Raw genomic sequence first — 23,727 nt, 5'->3', positions numbered from 1 at the left:
CAGGTGGCTCCATGTATTCCAGTGCTCCCCGTGGCCACTGGCTCCTGCCTCCCCCTCCCCCAGCTGTCTCTGATTCAGAGGCAGCAAGGGGGGATGTGTGTAGGCAATAGGATTAATCGATAAGCCCAGACTTATTGTGTAGTCAACTACACATTGACATCATAAGAACATAAGAACATAAGAAGGGCCGTACTGGGTCAGACCAAAGGTCCATCTAGCCCAGTATCCTGTCTGCCGACAGTGGCCAGCACCAGGTGCCCCAGAGAGGGTGGACCGAAGACAATGATCAAGCAATTTGTCTCCTGCCATCCCTCTCCAGCCTCTGACAGACAGAGGCCAAGGACACCATTTTATCCCCTGGCTAATAGCCTTTTATGGACCTAACCTCCATGAAATTATCCAGCTTCTCTTTAAACTCTATTATAGTCCTAGCCTTCACAGCCTCCTCTGGCAAGGAGTTCCACAGGTTGACTACACACTGTGTGAAGAACTTTCTTTTATTTAGTTTTAAACCTGCTCCCCATTAATTTCATTTGGTGTCCTCTAGTTCTTCTATTTAGGGAACTAATAAATAACTTTTCTTTATTGGCCCTCTCCACACCACTCATGATTTTATATACCTCTATCATATCCCCCCCTCAGTCTCCTCTTTTCTAAACATCCCTACTCCAGAGGTGATCCTGACAATTACAGCCCAGTAAGCCTAATTTCAACAAGCATGTGGAAAGGGGGGATCCAGGGGATATAGTGTCCTTAGATTTCCAGAAAGCCTCTGTCAAAGTCGCTCACCCAAAGCTTCTAAGCAAAGGAGGGAAGTCCTCTCATGGATCAGTAACTGTTAAAAGGCAGGAAACAAAGGGCAGGAATAAATGGTCAGTTTGCTCAGTGAAGAGAAGTGATTAGCAATGATCTGTCCTGGGCCTGGGGTTGGTCAGCATATTCATAAATGATCTGGAAAAAGGGATGAATGGTGAGGTGACAAAATTTGCAGATGATACGGAATTGCTCAAGACAGTTGGAGTCAGAGCTGACAGTGAAGCGTTAATGGAATCTTTCAAAACTGGATGACTGGACAACAAAATGGCAGTTGAAATTCAGCGTGGGTGAGTGCAAAACAATGCCCGTTGGAACATATAACCCCAGCTACTTATGCAAAACGATGGGGTTTCACGTAGCCAGTACCATTCACTATAGATCTTGGAGTCATTGCAGAGTCCTTTGAAAACATCTGCTCAGTGCAGTCAGAAATACCTACCAGACTGGTAGGAAGAAACAGGAAAGGGACAATCAGGCTGGTAGGGGGAGAGGGCTCGTTTGAGGGGGACCAACGCAATCCACGTGATGCTGAGGGCTGGCTGCCCTGGCTCCGCCCCTTCTGCCTGAGGCCCTGCCCCTTCCAGGAGCACAGAGCTAGCCCCTCCCGCACCCCCTTGCCCAGGGGCTCAGCAATTCTGTCAGCCCCACTGTAGCTAATAAAACAGAAAACATCTTAAAGCTACTATCTAAACCCAGTATCTAAATAATGTGTAGCTGCCCCATCTCAAAAAGAGCTATTCCATTGGAAAAGGAGCAGAGTAAGGCCACAGGATGAGTAGGCGTTTGGAACAACTTCCATACAGGGAGATATTACAAAGAGGCTGTGTCTAGACTGGCCAGTTTTTCCGGAAAAGCAGTTGCTTTTCCAGAAAAACTTGCCAGCTGTCTACACTGGCCGCTTGAATTTCCGCAAAAGCACTGACTTCCTACTGTAAGAAATCAGTGCTTCTTGCGGAAATACTATTCTGCTCCCATTCAGGCAAAAGGCCAGTGTAGACAGCTCAGATTTGTTTTCCGCAAAAAAGCCCCGATCGCGAAAATGGAGTTCAGGGCTTTTTTGCGGAAAAGTGCATCTAGATTGGCACGGACGCTTTGCTGCAAAAAGTGATTTTTGCAGAAAAGCATCCGTGCCAATCTAGATGCTCTGTTCCAAAAATGCTTTTAACAGAAAACTTTTCCGTTAAAAGCATTTCCGGAAAAATCATGCCAATCTAGACGCAGCCAGACTGTTAATCTTAGAACCCTTAAAGAGTGAGATGATCGAGATCTAGAAGCCATGAATGGTGTGGCAAAAGTGAACAGAAGGGGGTGGTATTTACCCTTCACACAACATAAGATCTGGGCATCATCCAATGAAATTAGGAGGCAACAGGTTTAAAACAAACATAAACAAACACACAACCAACCTGTGGAACTCATTGCCAGGGGATATTGTGAAGCCCAAAAGTATAACTAGGTTCAAAAAAGAATTAGGTCCATTTATGGGTGATAGATCCATCAATAGCCTTTAGCCAATGTGATTAGGGATGCACTCGCATGCTCTGGCTGTCCCTAAACCTCCTACTGTCGGCTGCTGGGACAGAACAACAGGGATAGCTGACCCAAACTTGCTGGTTGTGTCTAGACTGGCCAGTTTTTCCGGAAAATCAGCCGCTTTTCCGGAAAAACTTGCCAGCTGTCTACACTGGCCGCTTGAATTTCTGCAAAAGCACTGACTTCCTACTGTAAGAAATCAGTGCTTCTTGTGGAAATACTATGCTGCTCCCGTTCGGGCAAAACTTCCTTTTGCGCAAAACTTTTGTGCAAAAGGGCCAGTGTAGACAGCTCTGATTTGTTTTCTGCAAAAAAGCCCCGATCGTGAAAATGGCGATCGGGGCTTTTTTGCGCAAAAGCCCTTCTAGATTGGCCACGGACGCTTTTCTGTGCCAATCTAGGCGCTCTGTAGACACCCAACAACCCTCTCCACCCTACAGGCGCCCATTGGAGGTCAGGGCATGTCGGGACAGCACTCTAGGGAGGAACCTGTAACTATGTTAGTGCTGGGCTAGTCAGAGGGCTCAGCGCCCAGCACTGGAACCAGGTTTTCAAAGGCGCTCAGCACCCTGGGTGCAGGGCTCTCCGGAAAGCTTTGTTACTGCATGGCTCCAGGAATTCACCTCCCCAGGCTGTCACGCCAGCACCCCCACCGCCACCCAACTACGCACGTGCAAGTCAGTCTTGGGCTGCATGCCAGCAGGACCAGCTCCTAGGACACGTTCTTCTCTGGAGCGGGGGAGCTGACAGCTCTGGAGAGTTTGGAAATGGTCACGAGCAGGTGCAAAGACAGTTTGACAGCTCCCCCCCCACAGGGCACACATCAGCCATGGGTGAGCCAGGGTAGCAGGGCTGAACTAGCAGGCAGCAGGCCGAGCCACCACAATCCAAGCTGCTGAGCCCTTGCGGTGGACAGTGTCTTTAGCAATAGCAAGGAAGGGGTCGTGATCGGGCCTTCACCTCTCACCCCGCCAGGGCACCGGCTGCCTCACCCTCCACTACGTGCTGGCTGACATGCTGGAGGGCGAGCTCCAGCCTCCTTCCTTCCCCAAACGGATCTGCCATCTGCCTCCTCCTTCCCCTCACCAACGCCCTCAAAGACACTGCACCCCCAGCCATGGCTCTACCCATGTGGCCTGTCCCTGCTGACGGGTGACAATGCACATGGAGTTTTAGCACAGTGCCAATGTGCCCCCAGGGTGTTGCGGTTGCACCGTGTCACGCTGGGGATTCAGAGGGGGACAGAGATCCAGGGACATGCAGAGCATCTAGGGACAGAGGGCAGGGAACATGATCTGGTGCAAGCACGTTCTAGGGCTGAGATGGCAGGTGCTCGCAATACGGAGGCAGCAGACAGGACATAGAGGATGTTCAGCGAGTCTGTACTGCAGCGCACGGGGTGGGGGGGTTTGTGGCGAGCAATGTCTCGGGGTGCCAGGTTATGGGGAAGTGGGAATGGACCCTCAGCAAAGGGAACAGCGTTGTGTCAGTCGGGTAACTTGTAACATTGACCTTTTGCATGGATTTTAATAGTCTCAGGGCAGAAGGCTCTCCCGACTGTGACGGGGCAGGCTGGAGGACTACAGCTAAGAGGGAGAAAGGCAGCTCTAAGGCAGCAAGAGCCCTGGTCAATCAGGAGCAAAGGAGATAGGATGGCTGTTAATTAATCAGGGCCAGCTGATCTCACCTGAGACTGCCATGGAGCCGTTAAAAGGAAGCCCTCTTTGCAGGGAGGGGGGAGACCTGAGCAGACTGAGAAAGGGAACAGCAACATGGCCAGGGAGAGAGAGCACAGTGGGCGTAAGGCACTCCAAACAGAGAGTTTAGGCCTAGCTTCCCCGCGCAGCCTGAGACCCCAGCTGAGAGCTGGAAAGGGCTGTTTTGGTGGCTGAGGGACCAGAGCTTAGACCCTGCCAAGGGCTGGTAACGCAGTGCAGACCCTGCCCAACGAAGGACGGAGCAGGGTCCTGGGACCCAGGAGCGGGGTCACCCCTCCACACTACACACACGTAGGATGCCCAGCACAGTGGGGCGCCAGCCTGGGTGCGCCTGGACAACACAGGACGTTCGATGTGGGCAGGCCACAGGCCTTTGGGCTGGCGCTCTGCCCGGAGGCGGTGAGAATCCCCCTGGCACCCTTTCCCACTTGCTGGTGGAAGGGGCTTGCTGCGGGGAAAGCACAAGTCTCTGCATTCAGAGCGTACCTGTGGAGGAAAGAAGGGACTCGCTTCTCAGAGCCAGGGACTGTCCTGGCAGCTTGCAGCCCCTCTACCCCCTGATGGAGCTCCCTTACCCCCAGCTTGCTGGCTGCTAAAGGCCTCAGCGAAAAGGCTTTTAGGATTTTGCCTACTGAAATAGCAGGGGCCGGGATTCAGGCGCCAAACTCCTGCAACACAAGAGCTGGCGCAGTCCCTTCCAGGGAGTTATTTCCCGGCAGCTTTCAGGAAACGTGAGTCTGTGATGTGGTTCCAGCAGTTGCTGCAGCTGGCTCTGGGCGCTCCACACTTCAGCTCAGGCGCCTGCTGGCCAGGGCAAGAGGCAGTAGCACTAATGGCCAGGCCCAGTGTCCTCACTTTGCCCCAGGCCTTGAAGAACCCCCTTGGCTAGGCTAGGCTCCCGGAAGGGCATAGAAGCCCTGAACTCAAGTCAGCTGCTTGCAAAGAACCTTCCCCCAGTGAAACTGACCTAGTGGCAGCCTCCTGAGGCTGCTGGCAGCTCGCGTGCTGCTGCTCTAGCTAGAGGCGCTGAAGCTTCCCTGTGGCAAAGGGACAAGAACCTGGACTGGTGCTGGGACACCCAGGGAGAGGCGGAGTGGAGAACCCCTCCCCTTCACAGCAGCCAGGCACTGGGACAGAGGGAGAAGAGGGGTGGGGGAGAGTTGCTCTGCCAGCCCAAGGGGGAGATTTAACCTCTCTCCACTCTCCCACATGCCAAGGACAAACCCAAAAGCTGGATCCTCCGTAGGGCTGAGTTGGCCCCCGGGCGAGGCGCCTGGGCCCATCCCTGTTCCCAGCAGTGCATTATGCCAGGGTGTTGCCTTTCGTACCTGCCTCTGGCAAGCCGGCAGCTGGCAAGCTGTTCAAGCCCCGCCCGGAAGAGGCTCAGGACAATCCGTCACGGCCGGCAGCTACCGGGTAGCGGTTTTGTAGGCAGGCTCGCCCCCCTGCACTTGTCAGCCAGGGCGGGGAGGGAAGGGGGTTCACAGCCTCACCCATGGAAAGGCTGACAGCACTGCATCGGCCAGAGCCCCTCCCCCACTGACAAGCCTGCTACCCCTGGCTGGGGGCAGTTGTGTCAGCCGGGGAGTGCTTGCCTGCTGACACAGCCACATGGGCAACTTATGGCAGCCCAGCTGTGCCGCTGTAGGGATCAGTGTAGGCAGAGCCTGTGGTAAGAGAGGAGAGGACGCGAGTGGGGCCGGATTCTCAGCCCGCCAAGACTCATGCACCCTGTTCTTGTAGCTTTCTTCGTGGGTTAGAAACCCGCCTTGGGATGCGGCCCAAGCCCTGCTGGGCACGTGCTGCTGGCAGGAGGCACTGCTAGGCTGGTACAGCTCATTCCTGTCAACTAAAGGGACTCGGCGGGCCCACCCTCGGCCTTGCAGCTGTTTAACTATTTCAGCAGCAAAGGCAAAACCCTGCTCTGAGGAGACCCCGGGGGCACCTGGCACCAGCCAGCACACAGGGACCAGCTGGCCCTTTGTCGGACCCACTATGGCCACTCTGATGTTCTTGTTGGGTTGGCACAAAACTGCCTAGGCCAGTGGCCCCCAACACGGTGCCATTTGTGTGCGCTCGCCAAGTGCTCGGGGCTGGCGTGGCCCTGGGCACTTGGTGCATGCATGGTGCCGGAGCCGGCCCCGGGCGCATGGTGAGCGTCAGCCCCGGGAGCGCCGCGAATTGGCCGCTCGCGCTCTGGGCTTGCAGCGCTTGGGGTGGGGTGGGCACGTGGCATTTGGAGTGGGCGCTGGCCCCAAGCACGCAGCTATGGGGGGAAGCACGCAGCTATGGGGGAGGCCGCCCCCAGGCGTGCATGTGTCCCCGCCCTCTGGTGCCCGGCCATGCCCCCTGGCACCCGGCAGCCTCTAATGGTTGGGGACCACTGGGCTAGGCCCAGCTGAACATGCCTTGGCCACACGGTGCAAAGGGGCATTAACTCAGCCAGCCACGCCACTGCCCTTTGCACTGCCCCACTGGTGAGAGAGACTCCAGGCCTGAGTGCACAGGAAAGGAGGGGCTGTGGCTGCAGTCACTCTACACTGGGTGCTTGTGCGGCCGCTCAGAGTCGAGTGCAGCTCAGGGGATTAGCTGAGCGCTCACAGCTGGTTTTGTTTCTACGTGTGGTGCACATTCACCCCTGCTTTGGGGCGCATAAAAGTTATTCTGCACCTGGACAGAGAAGATTAAAGGGACCACTGGTGTGTGGGGAAGCACCCCTTGTTCTGCCTCCCTGCCCCCCCAGTGTGGAGTTCACCATTAGCGGGGCACCAGCACCGCAGAGAAAAGGCAGGGAGCCAGTAGGTTAAAAAAGTGATTTTTTTTTTAAAATTTTTAAATTAATAAAAAACCTTCAGCCTGTGTAAGCGAGATTCTGATTTGGAAACCAAACCCCCAACGCCACCACTCGGCCCTGTTGCCCTGGCTGAAAGCAGGCCCCCGGCCCTGCTGCAGAGCCCGGCGGGGGCAGGGAGAAGAATGGTCCTTTCCATTTTGCACAACTGCCCTTCCAGCTTGGCCTCCGCCCAGGCGCACTGTCTGCTGCGGGAGCAGGGCCAGCGTCGGAGGATGGAGGAGATCAGCCTCTCCCCTGGACAAGGGGGGGCACGGGGAGATTCAACGCGCACGAATCCCAGCATGACGAGTTCTGCGGGGCATGTGCCCCAGACATGGATGATCTTCAGCAAAGCTGGAAGGGGGGCTCAGCCATGAGGTCCGGAAACTCAGATCCCCACCCCATCACTGACCCACCGGGGACTGGCCCCAGCCTCACCCTGCCGTTGGGGAGCTTCTCCAGCTGCTGGGGCAGGACGCCCATTCCCTAGGCCTGCCAAAATGCAGCCAACCGTGGAGACGTGTCGGCCACGGCCCCAGCTGCCCGGGCAGGGAAGATGAACGTGCGTCCATGCAGCTCCTTCCCCAAGCGCGATGCGCAGCACGGGAGCTCCGGGTTCCGGTGGCACGTTACAGCCCCACGCAGGACGCTTTCCGAAGCAGCCACAGTTCAGCGGGGGCCTCTCCCCCTCCTCCCTGATTCTGGAAGGGCAGGTTTCAAGCAAGCCCCGAGTCAGAGTCATGCAGCTGTGCGGGGAGCAGCCCGAGAACAAGGAAGGGGGGACGTGAACTCAAGAGCAGCAGCTCCTGACCCCTCCCACCCTCTGCCCGCAGGAAGATCCCGGTGTCCAGCAACGTCCTCTTCACCCAAGCGTTGGCGTCGCCAGCCTGTGATCGCCCACCTGGCTGCCAGGAGGGGAGGAGCAGCATGGCCCCATCTCTTTCCATTGCTCTCGTTCTCTCTGGATTTATATACATTAGATATTTATATATTATATAGTTATATATTAAAAAAAAAAAAAAAGAAGACCAGTTACTGACTCTCCTGAAGGGAAAACCCCCTGGGCTGAAGCCATTCCAGCAGAGTTGCAAAAAGAATTATAAAATATTCCAGTGCGATCTTCGGGAACCCCCTCCCCCACCGCCCGATCCCCTGCGCCTCTTCTCTGTTCTCCCCCCCCGCCCTTCCCCCCTCTTCAATGTTAACGAGTCTTATCTCTGCCCATCCATTGCAGCCATAGCTTTCTGCGGGGCGCCTCCTTGCTGAGACACGGGTGGCCACATGGGCTGCTGGTGGTGGAGATGATGGTGGAGGTTGTGGCTGGTTGGAGAGGAGGGTGGGATCCAGGCGGGCTGGTGGTTGGGAGGGGAGGAGGCCCAAAAAGGGCTGAAGTTACCCGGTGGGGAGCAGGCCATGGCTGTGATGGGGCTGTTGCTGCTCTGGAGGGTCTCTGAAGTCCGCAGCTTAGAAAACATCGCGAGCGCGTCCGGGAAGTTGGGAGGCGTGGCTGGAGTATTGCTGGGCGTGCACATCTGCAGGGAGGGAAAGGACAGAGCATCAGACACCAGCAGGCACCACAGCCCATGTCAGAGCTGGAAAGGCAGAACCTGTCTGCCTGCTAGGAACTGCCGGGACGGGGGCGTTTGCTTCCCCCGGAAGGACCGGACAACGCCTCGCAGCTTCGGCAGAGGCTGCTCGCCTGTGGTGAAGGTTGGAAGGCCACCAGAGAGCCACCTGACCACCCGAGCGTGGACCTGGCTCTGCTTAGCCCCGAGCAGAGCCAGTTCAATAGATGTGGTGGCCACAACAGTGGCTGGTGTAATCTAGGGCTCCCAAAGATGCCAGCACAGGTGGAGCTGATGTTAGCAACTAGCTGTGGAGACAGAGCAACAGACACTAGTTCCTGGCCCAAGGTCACCACCAATGCTAAGCATGACTCCTGCTCCATTGCCTGTCCCCTGGCAATACTGCCACAATTTGATGGGAAGCCTGGGACCCAGGAACTCCTGGGCTCCAGTTCTACTGGTGACACCAACTGGATTTGGCCTTGGAAAAGTTACTTCACTCCTCTGCACCTCTACCGAGGATGCTGCTTCCTAACCAGGGAGGCGTAGTTTCAAGGCACTCGGAAGATAGCAAGTGCCAGGCTTTTTTCCCCTGGTGAATTGCTGCATCCTGTCACAGGTATCTTGCAAAAGCATCTGAAGAATAACAGTACCACGGCCGGCATCAGCACCACAAGCCTCCTCTTGGCTCCATAGAGGCCCCCCCACCACCACCACTACAGAGGGAGTGCAAAGCCACTGACACCAGAGCTAGAGGAAAGCCACGTGGGCCATCCCACCCGAAGTGTGGCCTCTGCCCTATTCCAGTAGTAAAGGAACCCAGCCCTTGGATTCCCCAGCTGCTCCTCCACCTGCTACTCGTCCCCAGCTCCTGCTGGCCTTGGGCACCTGATGAACCTGACATTGGCCCAGGGATCCCTTCAACGGCTGGTAGTCTGCGAGACGCTGCCCCCAGACAATGCCACCTCTGACCGCAAGGCACGGCGCATCCAGCCAAAGAACAGCAGAACGGTGGGCGTTGGAAGGAAAGCCCCATCTGATGAACGTTACCAGGTAAGCCCCACTTTTCTGTGGCTGAGCGACCTCCCTCAGCGCACCGGCGGAACCCACGTCTCTTCCACCTGCCTCCCAGACACACATCTGAACCTTCCCAGTATCTTCCTCTCCTGGTGCCGCTTCTCTGGCATGCAGCGCCCAGAGGACTCTCACCAAGCCAGCCCGGGGAGGAGGCCCAGCCTTTAAAAGGCTCAAGGTGACTGTGCAAGACTCTCCCCCATCACCTGCCTGGAGGAGAAATTCACCAGCACTGCCCTGGGCTCAGCCTCCTCTGCTAGCGTTTTCCTGCTCTTTGGATGCAGAACTTCAGTTCCTGATTCGACTGCTGTTTTGCCCGAAGATTTTAAATGGGAGCCAGCAGGTTAAAACATTAAAGCTATTTTAAAGGGATGCATCGGAAAAGAAACTGAGTCAGTAATGGAGATTAGTAGCTAGGGATGTCAAGCCCAGGCTTATCAGTTAAACATCTAGTCAACTACTTGCATTTCCCCCTCCACTATCCACAGCCCTATGCATTTCCACTACTATCCACAGCTATTTTGGCTCTTAGTCTAACTGGCTGGCCACTGCTGGACTATAGAACAGTCCAGTGGTTCCCAACCATCGGTCCGTGGAGCCCTGCCAGCCGGGCCGCAGCACATTGCTTGGCCACATCCCCAGCTCTTAGTTAGCCCCAGCTGCTGGGGTTCCCCATAAGAGAATTCCCTTCCCGCCCACCTTCTCATGCAGCAGCAGGGGGAGCGGGGCAGCTGGGTATGCTGTGGGCTGTCCCTAAGGGGGCAGCCTTATCATGGCCCCGGCTCCAGCTCAATCAGCTGCTACACAGCCCGGCTGTGTGAAGCGTGGCTGTGGCACGGGGACGGGTGACTGAGGCTGCGTGGCGGGGGAACCAGGGCCTGCTCCAGAGGCTGAAGCCAAGGCCACTCAGTGGGCAGCTACTCTGGAGGCCAGGGCTCAATAAAATAATTGGGAGGGGGGACACACACAGGGCTCAGGGCTGGAGTGTATGAGGGGGCTGGGGAACATATTTTGGCAAACTGGTAACATTTTATTTGCATATTTATTATTTGCGTAACAAATATGCAAATAAAATGTTTCCTGTCCACCAAAAGTTTCTGAAGGAGTTTCCTGGCCCCCAATATAAAAAAGGTTGGGAACCACTGGAATAATCTAACCATTAAGAATGCATGTGGCTAGTCAACTATTTTATTACCTGCTAGCTAGCATCCCTATTGGTAGCAGTATGATAGTACGTGGGAACCCCCATGTCAGGGCTCTGCTGCACTGGATATTGAGAGTTAGGAGTAGTTTTGGGTGCTCCAGTGGTCCCTGAAACCTCACCCCAGCCACCAATCTCTCTGGTCAGACAAGTCACTTTTTCCTATTTAAAACCTCTCCTACAACAGCAAAGGACAGACTCAGGCAAAGAGGGGAAACTGACTAACTGACTTCACAGGAAGTGCTGCCAAATGAGCAAACCAGCCCCAAAAGGAATGTTTCAAATAACTGTTCAGCTCTAGTATCCTCAGAGTTACTGTAATAGTAGGTGTAAAAAAAATGAAAAGTCCCCAGACAAATCAGATTTGCCGGTTGGGGTCCTATTAGCCAGCTACTACCAGCACTTTAAACTCTTGAAACCCAGTGTTTGGAAATCTAGTTCATTCTTCCCTGGGGGGGGAAGGGAGGGGGAGGAAGGGCGGGAGGATTTATTCTTTTAAATGTGTGTTGTGACAGTAAAAATAAACTAGCCATTTCACTCCCTTTACACGCTCTAGCATACCTGCTTTAATTGCAAACCCTGCGGGGGAATTTTTGCTATAAAAGTTCAACCCTATGCAACAGAAGTTTGAAAGGCCACAGAAACATTTCCCCCTCCCCAGAATCAACCCTAAAGACTAGAAGACCGCCCCGAAAAAGATGACAAGCCAGTTCCTGGTACTCTTTGAAAGACGGTCTCAGTATTCCGATAAGGTACTTCCTAGTCTACCTTTGTGATCTGTTCTTCACAAGGCAGGTTATTTTCAAAAGTCACAACAATATATGACAAGAACGAGAATGGAAAACCCACAGATTGCCACACCCAGAGTTTTAGAATAAATCCATCCTTGTGGCCAGCAGAGTTTACAAAGCGATCATAACCAAAATAGCTCTATGGTTAACAGCCTCATTTTCCGCCTCCTTTCTTCCCAAGGCAATTGGGCCTATGTTATGTCTTCCTCTGCTCCATGACCACTTTTTTTGCAAGGCATTACTAGTGCGACAGAAGCTGGATCTACCTGAGCTTTCAGCCTCTACTCCACAAATCACAGGCTCCCCTTGGGTAAGTCTGATAATGTAAGCTGCAGCTATCAGACCACTGCTATGTCTGCCTAAAGCCGGGGGGTGAAAAAAAAAAAAAGGGTGAAAGTAAAATTTCAGCTCTTGCCGGAACAAAGGGTCTTGCAAACCACAGCCTCCTCCACCCAACTCTCCAAACAGTTTCTATCAAAAGCATGGAGTTCAAGGGCTCATTAGTTAACCAGTTAAATGTTATGTTTACTAGTTAAAAGACTGAACAGGTGTGGGAACCCGGGGGGCTGCTGGCTGGTCGGAGCAGCTCCATGGTTACTAGTTACCCATTCACATCCCTACTTCTAACCTGGCTGGACTAGGGCTCAGAAGCAAGCTAGTCCCATTCACTAGGAGTTAGAGCTTCCAGTGAAAGAGAGTGATTCAGAGACTATTTAGCAGACCCTAAACACATGGCAGTGCCTGGCTGCCTGATCAGCAGTCTCTGCAGGGAGCAAGATGCGAGTATCCGCAGTGCTGCTCCCGCTGCAGAACAAGTGTCCGGATTGTGGGTCCCCTCTCTGGAATCACCAGGGCCTCATGTTAACAATGTCCCAGTGACCCAGGGTAGCAACTAAGCCAGGAGCGTTACCACAACAAACAGAGGTAGCCCGATGAGCGGCTGCCCCTGCTGTCTTGTCTCGCCGAGGACTTTGCTCTGCTCAGGTTACAGCAACTCTGCTCCTCAGTCCCCAGGCTCGGCCCCCGCCCCGCTGCAACGAGGACCCTGGGAAGCGGCGAATGCCCCAGTGCAGCCTGTCTCATCTCAGTAATCCCTGAACCTTTCAAGGGGGGTTTAAGAGGTGGAGCAGAGGGGTTGGGTTGGGTTTAACAGCAAATGCAAAGAGGCCCCCCAAACCCATGTCTGACATTTCTACCCACTAGAGACAGACAGGGAGAAAAGTGTTCAAAAGGTCAGAACAAGCCATAGGTTTGGGAGGGCGAAGGGGAAGAAGCTGGACTAGAAGAAGCAGAAGGGCCCTCTAGGACTGGCAAGCCCCAGGCACAACTGAGAGCGAAAACAAAGGAGAAGTCAGATCGTGACCCACGCAGGCTGGCTGTGCAACACTTTGCACAGGTGAAGCAATCTTTGGACACCTAGGCCAGTGGCATCTTTCTGAGTTACATACTGAGGTGCTACTGGAGCGGGTGACACCAGAGAGACTGACGCGAGAGGTCTTTGCACCATTTGACACTATCTAAATTCTTTCAGGTCATTCTTGCAAAATTCTACCAGTCCCCAGGGAATAATGCTGGGCAGAGTAGATCTCCCTTGAGACCCCTCCCCCCCCCGGTGCTATTGTAAAACAAACTACATCCCCCCATTATAACCCAGGTGAAGGGCAGGTAAGTGAATTTTGTGCCAAGGTTCATAAGGGCTAGCATGCTCCCAACCCCGGCCAGAAATCACAATTTACTCAGCTCGAAGGGAGTGGGAAAGAAGGGGATTTAGATACACGAAAACACACACACAACAGCCACTGTTAAAAACAACTTATCAGCTTTCTTTCGCTTCCTGGTAAGCAGGGACAGTTCTGTGCATTCATTCTAATTTTAGTCTCAAGTGCCCTCCCCACTCCTTTCTAGGCCTTCCCTTGGCTCGGGAGCAGTCTTGTGATTGGTCTGTTTAGCCTCGTAATCAGCATCACACCCTCTGTGGGCATCAGTGGTGAGAGAGAAATCCAATCCTTGGAGCCCAGCCCACAAGAGACAGAGCACGCTTGCTCAAGCTAGTGCACAGAGGGAGGGTGGGAGACAGACGCGCAACACCCTGTGGCGCAGCAGAATGGAAGTGAAAAGCGGAACCAGCAGCGGCAGAAAACAGCCTGCACTGAGAACAGGCAGCACCTTATGCCCAAGTAAATCAGTTGGTCTTTAAGGTGCCACCGGACTCCTAGTCCCCTGCCTGAGACTATTTAGACTTGGGCCTTGATTCAGCAAAACTCTCAGGCGCATGCTTAACTTGAAGCACCCCTGAGCAATTTACTGAATGGGGCCTGGAGCAGCATGTGAGCTGTGTTAACAGAAGGTGGTTTCCCCTGGTGGCCTGGCTCCATAGAGAATAGCACACTGGTGCCTAGGTAGCCGCCCATACAGGTCACACCCTTGCGTTTCAAAGCAAAAGCTCAGGAAATCACGAGTGGAGTCCATCCCTCCAGCTCCAAGGCAAAACACCCAGAGGGGGGAGACTGTCCCAGCTGCTCCCCTCTAGCGGCCCAGACCAGAACAGCAAGCACCAAACTTCCAAAATACCAACAGTGGCCAAAACAACAAATGGGGGAGAATGCAGCCTAAGGGACTGCAACATACACCCCCTTTCTAACCTGCCCCATTCAATAAACAAGCAAAAGCAGCAGAATTAATATTGGAGCTCAGCAACCAGAGACAGAGTTGCTAGTTTTGTCTTGGGCATAGTCTGCAGGATCATTACACAGTGTGAGAATCCATTACTGATCTCTGGGAAAAATCCTTCTTTATAAACGCCCTTGTAGAACAAGCTCCTATAGAGTCCACTTCACAGCTGTCTGGAAAGCATGTTTTTAAAAGGGGAGGGGTTTTAAAAAGGAAGATTCACACAGATCTTGTCCTAGCAAAGAAGAGCACTGCACCAAAACCTTGTCCACAATGGCAGTTGCACCAGTTTAAAAATGGATTCAGTTCCTCTAGTACTGAGTGTGTGGACACAACTCACTTTATATCTACCAGCTGTAAGCTCAAGAGGTAAAAAATCGGGATTAAACCAAACTATGTGTACACACTGGGATCTGCATCGGCTTACAGAAATGAGATCACTTACTGTGCTACACATTGTGAGTAGATCAGACTTAAGTTAACTTCTAGAATTTGTGTTTATTCTCCAGGTACGTGCCAGAGAAGCAGAAATGCCACAATCCTCCACCAGGTCACTGGGGCTTGCGTATAGCTCAGTCCTTCAAAACCAACCCTAATTAAACCCACCTTATGTGAAATATTATATGCCAAGTTTCTAAGGAGCCTCTTTGTACCTTCAAAATTTGTGCTAGCAAACAGGCTCTTTCATACTGCGACTGTGTGTGTTGGGGGAATGGAGAGACGGGATTTTGTAACTGGCACCAAGTCTATGGCAGTGAGATTACATTACATTGGATCCATTCCCCCACCATACACAGTTGCCCAACTCAATCTGAGAAGAGTAAATGTGTTCAAGATCCTAAGATCCATGTCTAAAGTTTTTTGTTTTGCTTTTTAAGTGTTTGCCACACAACCTAACAGGCAAAATAACTGATTTCACATTATTTAGACTATGGAACTCATTGCCACAGGATGTCAGTGGTACTAAAAACTTACTCATCCGGTGTCCAATCTGACTCTTGACAATAATATCCAGGGTTGTTATAGGTAATGATAATTAATTTTAGAAGAGACTAAACGCAATCTCTCACAGTTGGAATACTGAAATAGATGGATTTTAGGAATAGCCAAACTGGATCATACTATGTAGTGAATACCAGGGGCGTAAGTGACTAATCGGGTCCCTCTGAGTCAGAGGCAGCAAGGATGTGAGGGGGAGAGGGGAAAGAGAGCCAGCTCCCCCTAGCACCATCTCCAGAGGGGGTGGAGGGCAGAGGCGCAGTGGGGGACCCAGCGCAAGCCAGGACTCAGCAGTCCTAGCTCACACCATCCCCAGGAGCTAACCCCCTTATTGACTAATCAAGTAATTGATGGAAATTCCATTGACTACTCGATTAGCTTATTAACCACTACTTAACATCCCTAGTGAATACACAGAGTGTTCCAGGATTTACTGTCTCACATTAACCTTTACATCCCCTCTTGATAATTTTTGGTGAGAGTTGGGATTATGCAAACTGCTCCAATAATGTTGCATCCCTAAATGCTGCAGCCACAAGGAATCCAAGTGGATTGTCCTCATCTCACCTTAATGGAAAGACAGTGGACCCGATTCTGCCACGTTACTAACACTGAGTGGTTCCTATGAAATGAATGAGGCTATTTGTGGAGAAAGGAGCTAGTCAATACAGAATGAGATCCTGGATTAGGGCAGTAAAATTACAGAACACAAACCAGGTCCTGTGCAAAGTGGCCCAAGTGCCTACATTTTCTGTCAAAGAGCAAGGCTGAGGAAACGATTGTTTTGGGGAAGCGACAGATAGCAGAAAGTGATTTGCAATACATAGCTACACACCAGACACTTAGTCAGGAGCAAAAGGAGAGCAATATTACAATTCGCAGGCACGGAAGTTTGTAAATGTCAAGAGATGGCATAAGGGGCTAGATTCCGATATTAGCTACAGTTAGGGAAGCAGGATCAGTCCGTCAGTTTCAGTGGCGTTATTCCAGGTATACAGCAGTGCAACATGGCTCTGCCTGAAAAGTGTAGGAAAAGAGGTGGGTTTTGAACATCGTCAATAACAAGAATGGCCTTTCATTCTCTGGCACTCCACTGACTGCAGGACAGGTCCACTTGATACATTGGAGATGAACTTTCCCTCTAGGGGCGGAGGAGACTTTTTTTTTTTTTTTAAACAAAGTGATCAGAACAAAAAAAGCAACACCAACAAACGGGCTCCTCTTTTCTGGCCAGTTTGCTTTATGGGACCCAAACCTCACAGGATATCAGCTCCTTGCCACAAGGGCACTTGCTGCTTAAAAGATGGACTTTTGTACTGCAAAGCATGTCAAATCTGACTCATGTGGAGCCTAATTAGAACAGCCCATGCTTGAGAAAACAGCCAGGAAACTAATATTTTACCTACATTCTGCAGGAGGATTTGTACTTCCACAATTTTTCCCAATGTGCCATAGGGTAGGTAGAGGAACAGAAACCAGACAGCAGCAACAGGTAGGAGAAGTCAAATAAGTATGATCACAGAGCATCTGTATGCAGATGAAAGGCCAGGAGTTTTATCAGGACACTGACACATCCCACACAGTTTATGTCAATATCAACATTCCCTACATTTTACTGCACCAAATCCAATCCAGCAGAGAAAGTAGGTTCCACTGGCAGATGATCCATCCCTGGATTTTTTTTTAAATCAATTCAACATCTTAGAGCCACTTTAGAATCTGGATACACACACTTCAGAGTTCCTCTATCCTTCAACGAGGGATGTTAAAATGCATTTATTAAAGTAAACGTGTAACCACTGACAATTTTAGTGGTTACACACGCAGGTGGGAAGGGGGGGGCTCCCCACACATACCGGCTCCTGCAGCACAGGGGTGGGAGGGCTGCATGTAACTATGTATACAGCTACACATTCACATCTCTACCTTAAACCAGTGAAATCTGCCCATTAGAAGTGTGTTTTGGAAAGGATTTGGAACCTTACATCACGAGGTAAAAGGTCCCAATCTAGCATGAATTTCAGGTAGCCACACACCAACTAAGCTCCGCTGGGTAGATGCCCATGCAGAGCAGTCGCCAGGACTGGACACTAGAAAACTTCCATTTATTTTCTCATATTTACAAAGAATACCCTGTGGTGTCCAAAGTTCTTTATTTAGAAGGTTCACATCCCGTTTCAGATTGGTGCATGGACATGATGGAAATAGCATAACACGAGCTCCTTATTTCTAAGGCTAATGGTGTAAGAAACCAGGATATGGGGAGCATCTCTTAGCTAAATAGAAACATCTCTGAGAGGTCCATGAGATAGAGAGGAGCTGCTGACTTTTGTTGTGGCTCCCTCATAGCTTTACTTGTACAACCGTGTTAAAGTTTCTAGACTTGTTCCAAAACACCTCTGGTTTTAATCTCCATTTTTTTTTTTTTTTTTTGGTAATCAGAAATGTTAGGGCATTTAACTTTCAGAAGCAAACGACACCGTCACTGGACCCAACAATATAAGCCACAACATCAGGGGCTCATACAGCTGCACATCCTCGAATGAAGGGGTGGGGAACCTTTTTTGGGTCGGGGGCCACTGACCCACAGAAAAATCAGTCGGGGGCCACACACAAGTGAGAAGCAAAAAAAAAAAAAAAAACAACAACAAAAAAGAAAAAACCCAAACAAACCACCGCCACCCTCACCAACTGAGAATACTCCTCACATTCCCCATGCACACCAGAAGAGCCTAAGTAGACTTTGTGTCCTCTAGCTCTATGGTGGGGCAGCAGAGGGGCTGGAGTGCCAGTGCAGGCTCCCTAATGCAGGAGGCATCCTGAGCCACAGGGGCTGGATCCAAGCAAGCCAAGTGCTGCAAGCCCCCGGGCCTGAGGTTCCCCACCCGTACTCTGATGTGATATGTGTCATCAAGTGCCAGCAATGCCCCTCTGCCATGCACACTGGCCATACCAGACAGTTTCTGCGACAAAGGATAAACGAACACAAATCAGACATCAGAAATGAAACACATACAATGTAGCGGAACATTTTAACCTGCCTGGGCACTCAATCCCTGGATTTAAAAGTAGCCATTCTTCTACAAAGGAATGTCATTAGAGAGAGACTGGAGAACTGGAATTCATCTGTAAGTTTGACACTGTTACCCTGGGCTGAAATAGAGACATTAACTGGTTGGCACATTACAAAGCCAATTTCCCCTGCCCTTAACACCCGCATTTTCACATCAAAAGTTATGAATGGGACACATCCAGCACACTTAATTAACCTCATTATCACAGGTCCTACAATTGACAGGTATTTCTTTTGAAATAGACAGACAGATATCTTGGTTTCTGTTATTTCCACTCCAACTCATATGACGAAGTGGGTTTTACCCATGAAAAGTCTTGATTCTATATATTTTAGTTAGTCTCTAAGGTGCCACAGGAATACTCATTGTTTCTCAAAATTAGGGGCAGGGAAAAGACACACAATAGAAATGCCAAAAATGTAACACAAAAGTCAGATTGGTACCTGGGAAAGAGATGAATAACATTGGGGTGGGTGGGGGCACGGAGGGTCACATTGCAGATCATGACACGCACACCAGTTTCCATGATTAATGTGTAAACTGGTTTTAAAAAAGGGAGGGTGAAACTAGCCTACCAAGCAGTCAAGAATTCCTTTGTTTGGAAATACTATTCAAATGCTTTTAGAGAACCTGGAATTTGTAGGCTTGTAATGAAGAGGATGAACATTTGGCAGCACAGAGAGGCTATAAAGCATTCAGGAATAGGCTTCCCCGGTCTTTGTCTTTTGATGAAATAACCTCAGATGAAGATCTGTTCAGGTGTCAGAAATCATTTTATGAGTAATGGGGCAAGCACACTAATGTCACTGCTCTTGCATTAGAGTATCAGGGTTTGAACATTTTCAGAACACCAGAAATGAGTGTTCAGTGCTGAATTTTTCAAGTAATATGGCTATCAGCTAAAATTTTGGCCTCCCTCATTAAAAAAAAAAAAAAAAGAAAAAAAAACAACCAGCTGATAATCCAGTTTTTTTTGGGGGGGGAGGGGGGGGGGGTGTTAAACTCTTGGGTAAACCAGCCTGATTAAAACATTGTAAGCTTCCTATAGTAACCACGCAGAATGATTTAACTTCATATGGAATCACTCCTGCTGTGTGGTAAGCATTTCAAACAGCTTGAATCATGTCTGCATCTTCAGAGTTTGATCAAGGTTTGTAAACGAATAACTGCACCCTCTAGCTTTAGTCAAAGCTTGTCCTCAATCAAGCCATCCAAGGATAGTGCCTCTGAATTTCCAAGCTCATTTACAAATACAAGATAGATGTAGCACTTAGATTGATCCTAGGAGTAAAGGGACAATATAAATCTAGTTCCTTTGCAGAGGCTTTCCTAGTGTTCTAGGGAGAAAGGCACTGAACTGAGTCTCGAGATATCTGAATTCTATGTCCATCTCTCTGCCTGCTGCGAGACTGTGGGTAAAGTAAATTAATCCATGCCTCAGTTTCCCCTCTCCCATTCATTCTTGAGTATTTAGACTGGAAGCTCTTTAGGGCAGGGCTGTTTGTACAGTACCTAGCTCAATGGGGAGCGGTTTCTGCCAGAGCTTGTAAGTGCTGCCATGCTACTCTAATGCTGGGACAAAACTTTTGTGCCAGGAAGCAGGGGGGAAAGTATACAATAAGGAAATAAGAGCATTAATACAAAAGTTCCTGAGAGCCATTTTTCTAAAATATTTGGAATAAAACAGAACTGGCCACAGGCTTTAACAATGGAAAGTACAGGAAAAGAAAAATCTATGGCTTAGCCTACATCTGCTATTATCCTCACACACAGCACTGGTTTAGTTTCCAAAAAAAACTTCCCCTGTTTCGCTAAAGAGACTTGCCCTCAGCCAAGGTCAAGTAAAGTTTTGCTGGAAGTTCAGAGGAAACATACAAGAGAAAGGGCCTGCCCCCTTCCCCATCTCAATTCACTTGGCTCTTTTACTTGTTATAACTATCTAGATCTATGTGAAGACAAACTATTTCCTGGCAGACATTTTGGCTCTTGTTTACATTTGCAGTCTGTGTATTTCTCTTGTTGCAGAGCAATATGGCTGTCACAAGAGCCGACAGTTTTGAATGCACAACCACTTCTGCCTGCAGCCATGTGCGAAACAGGGAATCCCGCCCCTTAGTTGTTTTTTACATGGCTTTTCATAAGAAAAACTTTAACAACTGGTGTGGGGGGGAAGGGGGGGTTAAGAGTGGCCTCAGATGAAGCCTTTGTAGCTTCTTTCGTGAGGTTCTCCGAGATAAGAAATAACCCTTTCAGATTTCATTTTTTCATGAGATGAAGGACTCTGTAGGATGGGGAGGACATTCCTGTACATTTCTTGCCCACAGGAAGTGAAGATACTACAGGGGAACAGCACCGTGTCTGAAGTTTGGGTCACTTACCATCTGATGGTGGTGGTGATTGTTTGGAATGTTAGTTTCTTGAAAAAATGCACTCAAAGCAGTCTGCAAAAAAACCAACAAATTAGTTAATTCCAGCAGCCAGCCAGAGGAAAAGCCAACACACAGGACTGGGGCAAGCAAAGACACTGGAAATGTTTTGTTTTGTGAAAAACTGTTTGGATCTCTTGCTCCCTTAAGTACATTTCAATTGTAAACAAATAATGTAAGACAACAAACAGGCTGTTGGCATTTCTCAACACTGGCTTTACTTTGAAATGCTAATTTTCTCTCCCCCTGCAAAAAGAGGAATGAAGCTACTAAGGAATCCAAAACAAGATCACAAGCAGGAGACCTTCCCCCACCTGGACTGAATTGATCCCCCACCCTATCTAACCCAGAAACACAAAACAGAATCCAGCTGAAGTACCATCAAAGCACTTCAGTAAAAACGGCCAAGGGACCCATGTTGGTTTCGTTATCATGAGTGGCATTAATCATGGAAGGAAAAGGGGCCAGTAGGGTAAAGTCTCTCCAGAAACATGCCAAAGAAAAAGCAAGCCTTCACCAGCAGGCCTGCAGGAAACTGACAAAGCCCCGTGTGTAATGATTTCCTTTTATGTGAACAGTGTATATTTTTTAAAACTCCATTTGTCATCTGCTTCCTCCCCATGGTCTTTATCCACGTGAAGGGAGTTAAAGCCCTTCTCATCTTACATAACATTCCCCCCCCCCTTTTTTCCCCCACTCACAAAAAAGACCCAAACCGACCACACCACATTTTACCACCCTGCCTCTCTCCATATGGGGCTGGGAAGGAGTTCACTCCCTAGACAATATTTCCCCCAGCTCTGGAGCAGCTTCCCCTATGAATCCACTCTCCCACCAGGTAAATCGGGGCAGAAAGAGACCAGACCACGTTTCTATGCCTCATTCCAGGGCCCTGGAGCTCAGAGGAGGCTACAGATTTGGTTACAGCGCAATATATAAATAGGAACCAGGAGAGCTGCAAGCCGGTTTCTCTTCCCCCTCCTCCCGGTAAGTTACATGAATAAAATTTATTCTCCCCTCCCATCCATAACAGCAGCAACAGACATTACGTGCGAGGCCTCGTGCATTGCTGGCCCCCGAAGGCACTTGCTGCAATAGGTAGTCGTAATGAAGTCCTAGTAATGATTGTTTATATGCAGCTCCCTAGCTTGCCATTCAGCGGCAGCGCCAGGGCCCCATGTTGCAGGGCCGGCCGTGTCCCCGCTCTGTTGTTATTTAAAGCCGCGTACACACACATTCCACCCCCACAACTGTTTCCAAGGCCAACTGTTTCAGCGAGAAAGGGAGAGCGATTAGGCGGAGGACGGGGTGGAAGTAGAAAAGGCAGGGGCTCCTGCGCGCGAGGCTCCCACGCTCCCCTGGGGGGTCCCCCCCCCCAGTCCGCCACGCACCTCGAACTGCCAATGCGCCGCCTGCAGCAGTTGCTTCGCCTGATCTGCCGCACAGCCCGCGGCCAGCACGAACTGGTTGATCATGACCTGGTGCCTCAGCTCCTCCATATTCACCGACATGGCGAGAGAAACGAAACCACAACAACGAGGGGAGCGGGGCAAAAGACACGCACGGTGCCCCTGCGGCGTATGGGGGTGAATCCACGAAGGCCCTTCCCTCCTTCTCCACCCCACACTCGGCTCCCCCTGGCCCTTCGGCTTGGCCAAGCCAACCCTGCTTCCTCCCAGCCTGTTTCAGGCGGCACCGAGCCGATTATGTTGTGCTCCCCCCGGCCCCAGTCCCAGTCCTTCCAGCTCTTCGGCTGCTTGAGCACCACAAACAACAGCACAGCAGCCAGGGGAGGAGCATGTGGGGAAAACTAGGGGGAGGGAGGCTGGAGGTGTCTCAACGTTCCGTTCCCGGCGTTCCGAGCCCGCTGATTGGCCACCGCCGTGCTCTTCACATGTATGAACGTTCGATTCGAATCTTCCAGCTTCCCTGGCTGTGGCTGTTTCTCTGGCTCCCTTCCCCCCAGCTCATGCTTCATTGGGGGAGAATGAGCCATCGGGCTCTTTCCCCATTGGATAGCTGCTGTGTTTTGGATCGGGGGAGGGCCACCATTGGCCTCTGTTTTTCCAGGGGCGGGGTGAGACTGTGCTGTTCTGCGAAATGAGCTGGAAAGCCCGGCCGGCTTGTTCATTGGCTGTTACCTCTTTCTGTTTTTCTCTTGTTGAAAAAAAATGTTTGTAAAGCCAAGTTCATTCAAGAGCTTCATTGAAACCAACATGCTCAGCTGGAAAAGCAGGACTCGACTGAGCAGCAGCAAAAATGGCTCTGACTCATTTCCTGTGAAAGAACTAGTGATCCTGAGAACCAAACTTCTCACAATAGAGAGCACATTTGCAACTTCCGATTCTTACAGTTTATTTAATACTGGGAGTTGAGGGTTGCTATTTCTTTTCATCTATTTTTTATCAGTTTTGAGACATGGCAAACAACAGAAAAGTACACTGGTAAAAATCTGCAATTACACAATTCTGTACTTCTATGGTACCTCAATTCTAAGGGTACGTCTACACTGCAACACTATTTCAACATAACTAGCACTATTCTGAAATAACCTAATCCGCGTCTACACAGCAGGCAGTTATTTTGAAATAGTGTCAAAATACTGTCAAGCTAGAGGACTGCTTACTCCGACTCCCGTGAACCTCATTGTATGAGGAATAAGGGAAGTCAGAACAAGAGTGCTCTATTTCGAAATAAGTGTAGTGTGAATGCTTCCTATTTCAAAATAAGCTATTATGAAATAAGATGTGCAATTGACATAGCTAAATTTGCGTAGCTTATTTTGAGTTAAGCCCTGCAGTATAGCTATGCTCTAAGTGACTTTTGAGAATCAACCCCTTGGATGGATGTGTGTGAGAATCCCACTTCTAGTACAAAGTTAAATCTGGGGTGCAGGGACTTTCTATTGAGTCTTGCTATTCTGCCAGTTGAATTTTTGGAATTCCCACAGTCTCAACCCATAACTGCTAAGACTGTCAAGCCTAAGGTCTCTGTGGCTTCAAAGCTGTGTTCCTGCCTCAGCTACAG

General features: G+C 50.5%; 2 protein-coding genes and 1 long non-coding RNA gene across 4 annotated transcripts in view; 2 read left to right on the top strand and 1 right to left on the bottom strand.

Annotated features, from left to right (window-relative positions):
* Positions 1 to 1,070: 1,070 nt before the first annotated feature.
* On the top strand, positions 1,071 to 14,823 carry LOC142819097 (uncharacterized). Its single transcript, XR_012896806.1, has 3 exons — positions 1,071 to 1,103; positions 11,713 to 11,841; positions 14,711 to 14,823. It is a non-coding gene; the product is annotated as an uncharacterized LOC142819097 (long non-coding RNA).
* Positions 7,900 to 22,639, bottom strand: UBALD2 (UBA like domain containing 2). 2 transcript variants are annotated; one of them, XM_006136473.4, is made up of 3 exons: positions 22,092 to 22,626; positions 20,653 to 20,715; positions 7,900 to 8,432 (listed from the first exon to the last, which is right to left on the bottom strand). In XM_006136473.4, the coding sequence occupies exons 1-3, from the start codon at positions 22,209 to 22,211 to the stop codon at positions 8,112 to 8,114; spliced, it is 504 nt and encodes a 167-aa protein (XP_006136535.2). In that variant the 5' UTR covers positions 22,212 to 22,626; the 3' UTR covers positions 7,900 to 8,111. The 2 variants fall into 2 exon arrangements, with proteins under 2 accessions (XP_006136535.2, XP_025033893.2); XM_025178108.3 differs by lacking the exon at positions 20,653 to 20,715 and having other exon boundaries at positions 22,092 to 22,639.
* RNF157 (ring finger protein 157) overlaps positions 21,454 to 23,727 on the top strand; it is a 122,212-nt gene continuing 119,938 nt past the window's right edge. Inside the window, exon 1 of the mRNA XM_075903616.2 lies at positions 21,454 to 21,687. The gene's annotated coding sequence lies outside the window, so the exon portion shown is untranslated. The remainder of the gene's footprint in view (positions 21,688 to 23,727) is intronic.

This window comes from Pelodiscus sinensis, chromosome 20 (assembly GCF_052426305.1).
Source record: "Pelodiscus sinensis isolate ZL-2025 chromosome 20, ASM5242630v1, whole genome shotgun sequence".
In the NCBI taxonomy this organism is placed as follows: domain Eukaryota; kingdom Metazoa; phylum Chordata; order Testudines; family Trionychidae; genus Pelodiscus; species Pelodiscus sinensis.
This window is presented reverse-complemented; position numbering and strand designations above follow the sequence as displayed.